General features: G+C 53.4%; 1 protein-coding gene across 3 annotated transcripts in view; it reads right to left on the minus strand.

Moving 5' to 3' along the window:
- The window catches only part of ZBTB16 (zinc finger and BTB domain containing 16), a 178,432-nt gene that overhangs the window by 1,025 nt on the left and 163,766 nt on the right, over positions 1 to 13,641 (minus strand). For all 3 annotated transcript variants that reach the window (XM_072954170.1, XM_072954168.1, XM_031670494.2), the window contains 2 exons: positions 6,634 to 6,804; positions 2,142 to 2,309 (listed from right to left, as the gene is read on the minus strand). In XM_072954170.1, coding sequence (XP_072810271.1) covers positions 2,142 to 2,309; positions 6,634 to 6,804 — 339 coding nt within the window. The remainder of the gene's footprint in view (positions 1 to 2,141; positions 2,310 to 6,633; positions 6,805 to 13,641) is intronic.

The following is a 13,641-nucleotide window of genomic DNA, read 5'->3' on the forward strand; positions in this document are numbered from 1 at the left end:
TGCAAATGGCATTATTTCATTCTTTTCATGGCTGAGTAGTATTCCAATATATATATATATATATATATATATATATATATATACACACACACACATACACATACCACAACTTTTTTAACCACTCATCTGTCGATGGACATTTAGGTTGCTTCCACATCTTGGCTATTGTAAACAGTGCTGCTATGAACACTGGGGTGCAATCTTTTTCAATTAAGACTTTCCTCCAGATATATGTCCAGGAGTAGGACTGCTAGATCATATAGTAAGTCTATTTTTCATTTTTTGAGGAACCTCCATACTGTTTTCCATAGTGGCTGCACCAAATTACATTCCCCCCAGCAATGTATGAGGGGGGAACTACATTTCTAACCTTGTGCACTGTAACTAACATAAACAGCCACACAAAGGTAGGGGCCACGGTGTTGTTCAGCACAGCTCCAGTCCCTGGCCTTACTGTTAACTCTCTCAAGGGCACAGATTCTCCCCTTCCTCCAAAAGGAAACGAGGTCTAGAAAAGGGGTAGTGAGGCCTCTGAAGTCCTTAGGGATGGCTGTTCAGCACACAGTTCCTTCTAGCAGGGCAAGGAGATGGAGTCCTTTCAGGGCTACAGATGGTAGGGAGCAGGGGTGGGGTGAAACATCCTGCAAACTTGCTCCATCTGGGGATGGCTATTCCTCCAAGGCTGTGGTCCCTGCCTTCCCCTTTGGATCTGGAATGGGGGTGGGATAGAGAACTGGGGAGTGCATGGCCACACCCTAGCTGTGACCAGCCCACCTGCCCCGCTGTTACAAGTCCCCTGGAGCTGAGCAGAGGATGTGAGGGAAACTTGTTTCAATACAGTAATTAACTGGCCAGCCATCTCGCTATCGATACACCTCCGTGCAGAGGCCTCTGCAAATAATGAAGTAATGAACAGCCAAAGTGATCTAACTATTGACCGGCTATTTACAATAGTCAGTGCCAACACATCTAATGATCCGCCCGCCAGGTCACATCTCTGATGAGGGGGCTAAGGAAGCCCCAGGGTTCTGGGAAATCCTGGGGGGGGTCACTCTAGTTGTCAGCACTGAGCACCCCATCCTCTCCTTGTGGCCCAGCTGGAAGCAAGAAAGCAGAGCCACGATGACACGTCTCCCCTGCTTACTGCTCCCTCTGTCCCCCTCCCCTCCCAGGGAAACACATGCTCCCCTGGGCCAGCAGGACCTGCCTGATCACCTCTCCCTCTTCCTTTGGTCAGGCAGCTGTTTCCCCTAATCAGGGGACGCTTCCTGGTTTGCCACGTTCCACTAGCTTCCACTACCTCTTATCCTCAAGGGAAGTCCCTCTGAGTATACACCCCCGAGCCAGCAGTGTCTGGTGGTGAGAGTTAACAACTGACTCTCCAAAAAGCCCTGATTTTGAAGCATTTGCCAGTGGCCATGTTGCGCGTACCACCCACCCTGGTCAATTTTAAGCAACCAAGGTGATGACACTGAACACAGAGCTGGAGAGCGATGTGCACAAAGGCTCTCGCAGGCAGGCTGGAGCCGGCTCCAGCATCCCACTGCCCCCAGCTCTGGCAATTCTGGACTCTGGGACCACTTCCACCTGTTCTGTCCTCAGGCTCCAGGGAAACAGCTGCTGAGTTCTTTTATGTAAAAAGGAATTTGAAGGCCCTTTGAAATGGGAAATCATTATACTCATAGAGGAGTAAACATCTGCTTTTCTAAGCTTTGAACCAAACTCAGTCTAATTTACAGTTTTTCCCAACCCTCATCATAACCTAAGTCAGTGTCCCATAGTTCTTACTCTCACCCTCAAGTCACATGGAATCATCCTAACCTTCACTTTCAGCAGACCAGGCCAACTTAACCGTAACTCGGGATTCCCGAATGGACATCGTCTGTGAGCTCTCGGTATGGCTGCCTGGAAGGCGGGTCTGGGCTCGTGGAAAGGGTGCTGTGATTGATTAGTAATATCTGTCCTGCCCTTGCTGGGGAGGTAGTGGCTCACAGGTTGCTGTATGAACCCTTAGGGAGGCTGTTCCACTCTTTGGTTCAGCCTGGGACCACCCTCACCTGGGCTTCTCTGGGGAGCCATCTGCCCCCTCCACACACACACCCCCGCCCAGGTCCCAGGGCCAGGGCGTTTGTCCCCAGTACCTGTGTGCACTCTATAGTGTGTCTCCAGCTGGTGCTTGAGGCTGAACTTCTTGCCGCAGCCATTGCACTCGTAGGGTTTCTCGCCCGTGTGGATGCGCTTGTGGCTCTTGAGCGTGCTCTCATCCCGGAAGCAGCTGCCACAGAACTCACATTCGTACGGGTGGTCGCCTGTGCGGACAAGCGGCTGGATCAGGCCCTTGCCTCCACCAGCCCCCTCTTTAGGGGACAGCAGAGCACGTTCAGTGCACCAGGAGGATCAGGCTGCCGGTACTCACCACCTCCAGAGACGACCTGAGCATCCCCCACCCCTGCTGGCCTCTTAGCATCTACAAGGGGCACACCTGTGCACACGCGTCCACACTGTACCATGGCCCAGCCATTCCAGCCTGACTCCCCTACTCTCAAAAAAAAAATCTCTCCAATGTTCTCATTGTCCCCCAAATGCCTTCTTCTCTTTCCCTCTCCACAGTCTCATGCAGCCATTCTTTCTGCATGATTTCCTCTTCTCTCCTTGGCGAACTCCTAGTCATCCGTTAAGGCCTAACTCACAAGTCACCAACATTTAGAAGTTTCCCTTTAGCTCCTCCCCAACTCTGCCTCTCCCCGAAGCCCACGCAAACTGAGTCACTTTCTCCTTCATTCCCAGAGAGAAAGAATATCTAGCATTGTGTCCTTTGAGCAGTCATATCAATACAATTTTTATGGCACTTTCTAATTAAAATGGCCCACATCTGTTGAGTACACACTACTGTGCTAAGAACTTCACACAGATTAGATCACATAATCGTGGCAACAATCTTACAAGAAAGACAGTATCATTCTTATTTTACAGATGAGAAAAATGAGATGTTTAGAGATGCTGAAACATGGTCTCTGAGGCCAAAGAGCTAGTAAGAAGCTGAGTCGGGATTCAGATCTGGTTCCAGAGTCTGGACACTGGATACTTACAGGCTCACTGACATACTGTACTGTATCTGCTGTCACGCCCAACGTGCTTCTAGAATGGAAACACCACGAGGGCAAGAAGAGAGCCGTGTTCACCCTTGGAGCCTCAGCACATGGCGCAGGGATGACCCTGAGCAGATGCTGGGGAAATGTCAGTATCCGAAACTTGGGGAGAACTGCCTTCTCCTGGCCTGGAACCTATGCCCAAGAGCCTCCTTTCTGTGTAGCCCACTCTGACGTCCCCCAGAGGGTGAGAGGCTGGGATGTGGGGAGTAACCATTTCCCCCTCTGTACCCAAAGTGGGGGCTTTGGGAGAAGAAAGGTGAGGCCTTCAGCTACTTATTTATTACAGGAGTGAAGGCACAGACAATAAAGATAGATTGATCACCCCAGACTTTGTTCATGAATATTTAAATATAGCTGATTCGTCTTGTCACTGTAATTACAATTTCTCTGGGCGGCATCTCCAGCAACCACAGTTTATGGTAAAGAATGGCCCACTGTATTTCACTTGTCCCTCTGCAGATGTGCGGGGCTGCCAACCGTGTAATGTCCTCTGCATTTCATACATTTTCTTCAGCTGCTGAAGGTTTAAGTCATCCACAATGACCTACGTTTTTTCATTATCCCCATGTCAAACTGCGCTCGTGCCTCGGCATAAATTGTCCTTCTCGTTATAGACTCGCAGGCCTGCGCCTTCACTTCCTCTTTCAAATGGTATTTTACACTCTTCTCTCTCTCCCCTCCTCGGGAGACTAACCACATCTCCCCCTTCTCGAATGTAGGCCCCTGGACCCACATAAATTCTCATCTCTTCTGACGGGCTCTGAAGGGTTTTTAAGGCTCGGTGGGGAGAGGATGCTGGGGTCTGCTCGCTGGTGGGCTCTCTCATGGATGGAAGATTTGCAGGGCGCTCCGAGGGCATAGAGGGGTGGGTGGGAGCACTTCCATCAAGGATTTGGACGGGAGAGGCTCGAAGAGCACAGCCGGCCCTTGACACCAGTTCTCACCAATCCACGGGGCGCTGCCCTGGGCTCGGGGGCGAGCCCCGCGACGTGCAGATCTGGGGATGAACGGAGTCCCGAATCTTCAGCATCTGCCCATCCTCTTGCTCCCAGGGTGGTGCACACTGCCTGGTCCCCAGCCGCCAGCCCCATCCAACCCAAGGGGAGGAGAGGCCGGTGCAGATCCTGGTCCTAACTCATCGTGTGTCTAACAGAGTGAGCGTCAGTGCTGCCCAGGGCCCGCCCGCCACTCCCTCTGTGTAACGTCTGCACATCCAGCCCCGTCTGACATCCAGCTCCCCCTCCCTTTTGAATCGGCAACGATTACGACTTTAATCAAGGATTCAGTATCCTCATTAAGATATAAATAAATAAATAAAGCAAGGGCCACGAGAGACTTCAGCCGGAGCCAGTAATTAAAACGTACATCGGCAGCCGCTCGGCCGGGGGAGGGATCCGCCGTCTGTGTCCTTCCCCTTGTGGTGGGGGGGGGGGTGGCGGCGGCTAAGAGTTTAAAAAACAAAGGGTTAAGGCAGAGGTTGGTTTGATCAGATTTTTATGAATTTAATTACGAAGTGGATCACATGTTAAATGAGTTTAAATAGGAAATCTCTAGAGTCAGGGAAAGGAGTAAAAAGAACTTAGGAAAGAGAAGACACTAGTGTGCGTGCGCACACACACAGACACACACACACACACACACACACACACACACACACACACGCTTGAAGTTTGAAGCATGGCAAGCCCCTGGACTAAAATCCTCACCCGGAGAGTTAATCGTGTCCGTGTGGCCATAATGTACACAAAACTGGCTGCAGAACTCAAAATCCAATTTGTGGCATGTTGATTAACTCTGCAGCCTCTTTAATGAGCTTGACATTAAGTGCAGGACAAACGAGACTAATTAGAGCCCCCTCCGGCCTGCCCAGCGCACCTGTGACCCCAGCGGCCTGTCCTCACCTGGTGGTTTTCCTGGCACTGGCTGGGCCCAAGTGTGGTCCTCTCCATCCCGGCCCCATCCCTTCGGCTCCTCAGCCCCCCGCCCCTTCAACACAGCTGAGAGTTTATTATATGATGAGCTGTGTGAATCAGGGATCCATCACTGCCAAGAGCGCGGCTGGACTAACCTACCAAACACAGCTGCCGATGCTAAACACCCGGCCCCAGCAGCAAATGGGCCAAGAACAACGGAATATCAATGAGGCATTGTGTGCGGATGTGCTCGGCCGGTGGCGGGCTGTGTGCACACGGCCTCGCTGGTGCGAAACCGGTGGGTGTGGACGTGTGGGTGCACGGGCAGCGCCCATGCTCCATGCTTCCTAGATAACGCAAGAACTGCTCCCAAACGATGTCTGGAAAGAGTCCCTCCCCATGGATCTGAGCCACGACTGACACAGGGACGAGTGACATTTTAATAGCGAGCGCTCAGAAGCTGGCGTGGGCAAGGCAGGGCGTATCCCTGGTGGACTTCTCAGGACTAGGATCATTCAAGTCGCATGAGACCGAATGGTGGGACCCCAGCAGCATGGTCAGAAGTGGCTGAAAGGCAACTGGCCATCTTTGATAAGGCTCAGCTTGGGGACCTGGTGGGGAGGTGTTGACCGGAAGGTGCATACACCTGCAGGAGATGCTTATGCCATCACCACAGAGAAAGTCCTTGTCAGCATCTCTTCTTCATGAGCACTTCTTATCCGGCCTCACCCTCTTGGACCTCCCCTTGTCCTATGGCAGCAAATCTAAAAAGTTCTAAGCAAATCTGGTGATGCTAGGGGGTCAGAGGCTGCCGCAAGGAAGCAAGTGCCTCTTGGCCCTCAGGACCAAGTGCCCCATCCCCCAAACCTAGAAGGTGGTGGCAAGGACTAGCCATGCCTGGCACCTGGCTCAGACCCCTCGGCTCACAACTGCTCTCCTCCGCCATCATCTGGAAGTGGCTAAGCAGGGCTGTATCCTGGCTCACTGTTTACACACCCTCATTGTCTGCCCTAAACAGGAGTAAGGCCTGAGTATACAAAATGTGATTCTGTTACTGCGGGGCAAGTGACACCACTCCTGCAACATTCCCTTAAGATCCCGAGGCTGCCCCCAGGAGCGTGTGTGCACAGTGTGTGTGGGTGGAATGGGGCCAGTGAGAGTGCGAGGGGGCGTGGCAGACAGAGACCAAGCAGGTGGGTTTTTCTCACAATGCATTTTGGGTCCACCTGTAGCAGAATCCTTTGGGACTATTTACTAATAATGTTGAGTCCTGGCCCCTGTGCCCACTGAATCGAGGTTTCTGAGAGTGGGACCCAGGAACCTGCATTTCTAATGAGGGCCTTCTCTGTTGAGCACGGAGAGACTGAGAACCAAAAGTCCCCAAGACGGGAAGGAATAAGAACTATCCACATTGATCTGCACCTCGGAGGCCCCCACATGCCTGACACTTGAGCAGAGAAGGGCTGAGGGCCCACTCAACCGGGCACCCCGCTGGATGTGTCTGGAGATAAATCCGGACAGCGGTTCCCAGAGACCCTGGCCGACCCACCCGGCCCTGCCTGGCCTACCTGTGTGTGAGCGCAGGTGGCGTTTGAGGGCGGTGTGGCTGGGGAAGGTGCGGTTGCACTCGCTGCAGATGTAGCTGCGCACGCCCGCGTGGACCTCCATGTGCTGCTGGAGCGCGCTCTGCGCCTGGAAGCGCTTCCCGCACAGCAGACAGAAGACGGCCATGTCCGTGCCTGCGGGGGACAGGAGCGGGAGAGCCTCAGCAGGTGCACACACAGGCCGTTCTTCACCCAGCCGGGCTGGAGCAAGGAGCCAGCGTCTGGACAGCGCCCCCACCCCAGGCCCCATGCTCTGCGGCAAACCCAGAAGTGGTGCAGGCCATGCAGTGTTGATGGAGCGCCCCGTACGTGGCTCCAGTGGTGGAAGAAAGAACTTTCTTTCTGCCTTCATGGAACCCGAAGTCTGGTGGGAGAAAGACAGGCATTAATTAAACATATCGCGGCAGCAGCCAATGAGTCTGCAGTCGTATGGAGTGCTATGGGGAGGGCAGGGTACCCAGCAAGCATCTCTCAGAGGGACTTTCAGGGCCTGGGCCAGGCGGACGGGAGTCAGGGTGCCTCTGCGAGAAATCACGATGATGAAGGTGACACGTGCCCCCCACGATTTAAATGTAACTAACTCAAAATCACGTCTCCAAAAGGCGGGTTCTACACCCTCACCCTTCAGGGTAAGGGAAAGGAGGCACAGAGAGCTTGAGGAACTTGTCCAAAGGAGCACAGGGTTTACAAGGCAGCCTGGAGTTGCTCCTCTCCCGATGCTGGCCACAGTCCCAATTCTCTTAACCACACCTTCATTCATTAAATGCATGTGTACATCTTAAGGTTGCCTGTCCTCATCATAGATGGTCCCCAGTTCCCTGGGCCATCGGGAGAGCATTCCAGGAAGATGGAACAGTGTCTGTGAGCTGGAGAGAAACATGCTGGATCGGAGGACCAGACAGAATAGCGCAGCTGGGGAGGCAGAGAGAAAGTTGAGGGGGGATGCCAAAGAAGTGGGCAGAGCCGGCTTGCACGGGGTCTTGAAAACCTTCTAAGAGCTTAGGCTTCATCACAAGACCAATGAGCAACTGCGTAGGGATTTTTAAGCTAATGAGGCACATGAGATTTTCATTTAACTCTGTCCTGTCGTTCCCTGGGCTGCTGAGAAGCAAAGTAGGTACCCCATGGTGCTCCACAAGGACAGGCTGCCATTTTCTGTCTGTTATCAACCCCCTTTCCAATGATGCTTTGGAGCGAGATGGCTTTCTGGGGTTCAGCACCATGTGAGGAAGCGTCTAAACCCACCATCTGAGTCCTAACTGGGAGCTCTTTGCCCACCTTGGATTCCATTTTCCTAAGAACGTCAGCTCCCCCCGGGAAGTCCAGCTGCTCACCTCTCTTTGCTGGCACCTGAGCACCATCACCTGCGCTCAGCCCAGCGCTGCCTCCTCCCCATCCCCGCCCCCCAACACTGTAAGAGACACAAGCGGGAAAGAGGGTCAGGTCCAGCCCCTGTCAGCCCAGAGCAGAAGGTGGGGCAGAGCTTTGGCTGCAGCAAGTTGTGGGCTGCTCGGTGTGGAATCGGGGAGCTCCTGGTGAAACGGGGAAGAGCTTGCTACTCCCAGGTCCATCAGCAGAAACAGCAGATGGGAGGCCTTTTCTCGCTGCCTCCGTCCCATTCATGACGGGGTTTGCAATGGGAAGGCAAGGAAAGCCTCTCATCCCCACCAAGCCCCCACCCCTCACAGCACCTGCACCCATGCTCCATCCCACTGCCTGCACCCAGGTCTCAGGAAGGCTGAGCAGGGCACTGAGTACAAGCAAGGGAGGAATTTGCTCCTGGCCTCAAAGAGCAGGAGAGAAGGGGAACTAACACAGACCTTGTGCCAGGTCCTTTATCTATGTTGTCATCTCATTTAAAACTTGCAACCCTACAAGGCAGGATTCTCATGCCCCTTTTTACAAATGGGAAAACAGAGTGATTAAATAGCTTGCCTAAGGTCACACAGTTAGAAAGAGGCAGGACTGGGTGGGATTTATAAATGTCCGAGTCTGTCCGATTTCAGAAACCGCAGGGCTGGGCTCATGTCTCTGTCTGCACCTGTTACCTGTCTATCTGGGCTTCTCCTGGAAGAGGCACAGTAAGGACATGGCTGGGTCGGGAGCCCCAGCGCATCCGGGGCCCACGCTAGCAACAGGGAGAGAACCCGGGCCAGGAGGAACACACTGGAGGCCGGATCACAAGGCAGAGCTCTCTGAAGCTTTCCAGCAAGCTCTCTGCGAGGTACTGGGGCGCTCGCTCCACTTGATGGCGGGGGCACACTGAGCAGAGTGGTCTGCCCAGCAGAAGCAGGCTGAGGGCCGACAGTGCGTCCTAAAAGCCCAGTCTGGCCCGGCCAGCAGGCCCAGGAGAGCCCGTCTGTCACGTGTTCTGTGCCACAGCACCTCTGCCCACTTCATCACGAGGGCCCCCAGCACCGACCCCCTCCCTGGCCCTGACCTTGCCCCACAGAGAGCCTCAATGAAGCCAGACATCAAACATCTGCCTTTTATCTGTAAGATGGAGCCGGCATCCTGGGCCAGCCATGCCCTTTAAGTGCCCAGGTTTCTCCTTCTGCATTCCTGAAATCCTCAGTGTGGAAGGATCCTGGGTCAGAGAAGCATGAAGGACCTTCCCAGCAGGACACCCCGAGCCTGAACAGCCAGGCCAAGAGAAGCTCTGAGGGCCAGTCCCACCACAGGGCAGAGCCTCACCCCATCCCCTCCATCCCGTGGTCCTCCTAGGGCCCCAAAGCTGCCCCGCTATGCGGTCCCTTTTTCTCAGGATGGCCTGAACCCACTTCGTGTCCATTCAGCCGACTCAGCGAACATCACCTAGTGTAGGCACTGGGCCAGGTGATGAAAGGGATGCTGGGATCACCCGGAGGAGCAGGGTCCCAGATCAGTGGGGGACACAGACAAGCCAACAACCAGCCAGAGGGTAACGCAGGCTGATGGACGCCAAGAGGGCTTTGGAGATTTTGAGCTCAGCTTTCAGAAACGAAGAGTGCTGAGAAGCTGAGGACCAGAGAAAGGAGGCAGGCTAAGGAAACACCGCAAGCAAATTTCCGAGCAGGCAGGGACAGAGGAAAGACCCGGAGGGTGAAGATGAGCCAGGGAGGTTACTGGGGGTCAGAGCACAGAGGGCCATATCGCCAGGTGGGACAGGTTAGATTTCATTCTGCAGGCAACGCGGTGCCATGAAAAGATGGGGGGAGGATGCCAGCGCGATATAACCCATACGTGAGGGCAGTGACCCTGGAGGCAGCGTGGGGACCAACAGCAGTGGCAAGTGGCATCTCTTCCCTGGAAGCAGGGAGAGAGATTATGGCTTTTCTGTTACCATTGGAGGAGGGTGGGACCAGACTACGGGCTGCAAGAAGAGGAGGGGGGACTGGAGAAGTAGAATCCTGGGCAGTGGCAGTCCCTCGGCCTGGGCTCAAGTCGGGAAGCATGGTGCATCTGAAGTCTGGGATGCCAGCTCTACACTGTGGTGATAGGTTTAAAGTTATGCAGTCACCACCTGGAAAGGAAATGCTATAGGGTTCCTACAGTGGTCCCTCTCCCCTTCCTGGGACATCCCACAAGGTGCATGGGTTCTTCCTAGCCACCGATCCACTGCCCGAGGCTCAGAGATGAAGAGATGGGGGCTCTGAGGCCCCACATCCACTCTCTCCATCTTTCTGTTTAGAGGTAACAACTGAGAGGATGGAAAAATATTTTAAAAGAAAAAAGGAAAGGGCGGGGGGTAGGGGGAAAGGAGTGGATGAGACACCAGAAAAGCTACTGGTGTATGCAAGTTAAAAATCTAGACTAGATTTGAGTTATTAAACAATTTGCTGTAGTTTCTGCCTAGCTGATTGCTCGCATGTATGATGAGTCAGGGCAGACTCTATTACCCTGGGAGATTAAGCAAATAAATGCTAGCTTTTGGAAACACATTAAAATGTGGGACTATGGAAATAAAATTATCTAGAAAATTGTATTAGCAATTCATTAGCTACAGTGAGATGTGCAGCGGGGCCAGGCACCCCCACCCAGCCCCGGCAGCGTTAGCACTCTGTTCCCTCCAACACCCGAGCCCCTGAGATGCTCACTGCCTCTTCCTCTGCTGGGGGGACCTCGTGCCTGATGCCGCCGGGGAGACGGAAGGAGACTTCACGGGTTGCAAAAGACCTTCAGAAATCAAATGGTCAGCACAACACGAGGGAGGCAAAAGCAGCACATGGGTCCCGGCTCTGCCCCTCACTTGCCTGTGACCCAGAGCAAGTGTCTGAACTTCTCTGGACCAGAGTTTGCTCATTTTTTGCCAGATTGCTTGCAGCCATTGGGAGCATCCAGCGAGACACCTGAGTGAAAAAGCTTTTTAACTCTGAAGTGGCTGCAGAGCCAGCGCCAGCCCAGACGATACCTCTGTCTGAATTAGAAAACCATGCCTCTTCCTCTGGGCAGACACAGATCCTCGCCTGGGCACACAGCTCTGGCAAGTAAAGAGGGCTGGACTCCAGCCTCCATGTCTCCTCCCGTAGTGAACAACCTGGATACAGATCACGGCCACCCTGCACGATACACAAGCCTAAGTTGTTCTATCGACTCTGGGCTGCTTCTTCCAGGGAGCTGACCCACGAGAAGGCTTCTGGGATGAGTGCCACCATTTAGGACTCAGTGCCAAGAACACCTTCCTTCTCTGAGCCCTCATGATTCCAGCTTCATTATTAAAACCTTCGTTGCACATTCTTCTGACATTCAGCCACGCCTGCTAGATGGTAAGCCCTCCAAAGCAGGGGCTGCTTTCTTCATCGTTATGCCCCCAACATAGAGCACAGGGCCTGGCATACAGGAGGCACTTGATAACTGCATGTTGTATTATGGAATAAATCAGAAGCTGTGGGACAATCCCAAAGGGCAGAGGGGGCCACCGGGCAGGGAAAGTCAGGTTCAGAGAGATGGACAGCTAGAGCTGGGGAGAGCCCAGACCACAGGCCACCGTTACTGAGGGCTGGTCCACAGAGAGCTGGTCTCTTTGGGGCCTCTCACGTCTGTCTGGTGGGTTCAACAGGACTCCCCAGGTTCTGACTCCATGTCTGAGTTCTGTTGCTCTGAAGCGAAGACCTAGCCCACAGACGAACCAGTTGTACCACAGCACGCAGTGATACAGGAGACCCCAGTTCTGGCCCAGAGAAGCAGCCCTTCCTGGCTCTGTGGCCCTGGGCCGGGTGGCTGCTGCCCTCGGCCTCATGTCTGCATCTGGGAAGTCCTGAGTATTCATGACTAAGCTGCCCTTTCCAGCACCGACGTCACAGTGCTGTTATGAGGCAATTGACAAATGTTACTGAGTGTGTAAATCCTATCAGTGTATGGTTTTCTATCAATCTGTAAATTTCAGTGTAACTCAGATACACAAATCAGCCATGGCCCAAAGAAATCATTTATCAGGTCAAAGAACAGCACTTCCTCTGCTCTTCTGAAGAATGAATGGGGCTCAGTCTTAGGCTGGACTCCAAGAGCGTCTGTCTGCCTGAAGGGAATGTGAACGAGGAAGAGGGAGTAGGTGTGGCAGGGTTGATGGAGAGAGGTTCTAGGTAATGTGCGCAGGGTCCATGCAAACATCTGGACCCTCATTTGCATCAGTTCTACCTGGAGATAGTGACCCGCACCACACCCACCTCCCACCCCCAAGGGCAGGCAGCACTGCCAAATTTGGCTGGCACGTCATGTACAACTCACAAAGTCCCAATTTAAAACAGGTTTAATTTTAGCCAAAAAAAAAAAAATGGGAGGAAGCCAAGGCTAGGGTGGAACAGGAGGCAGGAGGGGCGACACAGACCCAGGGTATTTATTTCACCCAGGTGACGACTGGGTCTGAAATGATGAGACACAAAAACCCTCATGTTTACACCTGTGCCATTTCCATACCAATTAGCTCTTTAATAGAAAGGAAAGAGCAGGATCAGAGGGGTACACAGCTGGAGAAGACGTTCAGGTGCTACACCTTCTTGGAGCAAGGCCCTTATTACCCTGAGATATAAGCAGTTTCTTAAATCAAAAGAGCAGAGGGATCTAAATATACTCGGGGTTTTTTTGGTAAGCCGGCCGTGACTGCTACATGTGTGTGCGTGTGTGTGAGTGTGTTCATGCACATGGACCTCAGATGGGCTTCTCACGTCCAGCTCCACCTGACCTCATCCAAGAAAAGCAGAGCTGCTTCTCCCCCTCCAGGCCCTGCAGCTGCTCTCCAGGGGAAGAAAATATCAAATTTAGGGGGCCTGTGAAAACCTCAATTTAAACTGGAATCTCCTCCCACCCTCCACCCCCCTGCTCTGAAGCGCAGATCCTTCAGACGTGTCTCTCTACTTCCTCTGACCCCCAGGATGACTCTTTCCTAAAACACCATCTCCAACCCTGGGTAGCCTTTGTAACCACACACCAAAACTGTCACAGAAACTGCCACCTTTTTCCCTTCCCCGTCTTTCTCCTCCCTCCCCTCGGGTCATTGCTAAAAAAGTGACAGTGCTGCATCATCCATTGTGCAGGAGGAAAAGACAGACGGAGACCAGCAGCCCCGGACTGACTCACAGCAAAGGCAGGAAGGCTCTGTCTGCATCTCAAGAGGCTGGAGGGGGGTGTGGGGAGGGGATCAGGACAGCAAGAGGACAGAAAGGAAGCAAAAGCCCTGACCGTGACATCGGCAGGGGCGACTCCCCCTGTGCCATCGCCTAGGGCTTGGCTCCTTTTCAAGGGATCTACTGAAGAAAGCACAGAGATCCCTCTCTAGCTCTCCTCCTGGGCATAAGTTGAGTATCACTTGGGGTGAGTCCTGAACTCCCAGCTGTCCTCAGAAGACTAGCTAGGTACACAAGGAGGGCCCAGCCTACCCAGCCCGAAAAGCGTCAGCCCTCTGACCCCCTGCGAGTGACAGCTGCTGGAGAGTGGGAGACAAGTCCTGCCATTTCCTTTACTGCCTACACCCTCTTTCCCAGAATGGGTAGAGAA

The sequence above is a fragment of the Vicugna pacos genome, chromosome 33 (genome assembly GCF_048564905.1).
Source record: "Vicugna pacos chromosome 33, VicPac4, whole genome shotgun sequence".
NCBI classification, from domain to species: domain Eukaryota; kingdom Metazoa; phylum Chordata; class Mammalia; order Artiodactyla; family Camelidae; genus Vicugna; species Vicugna pacos.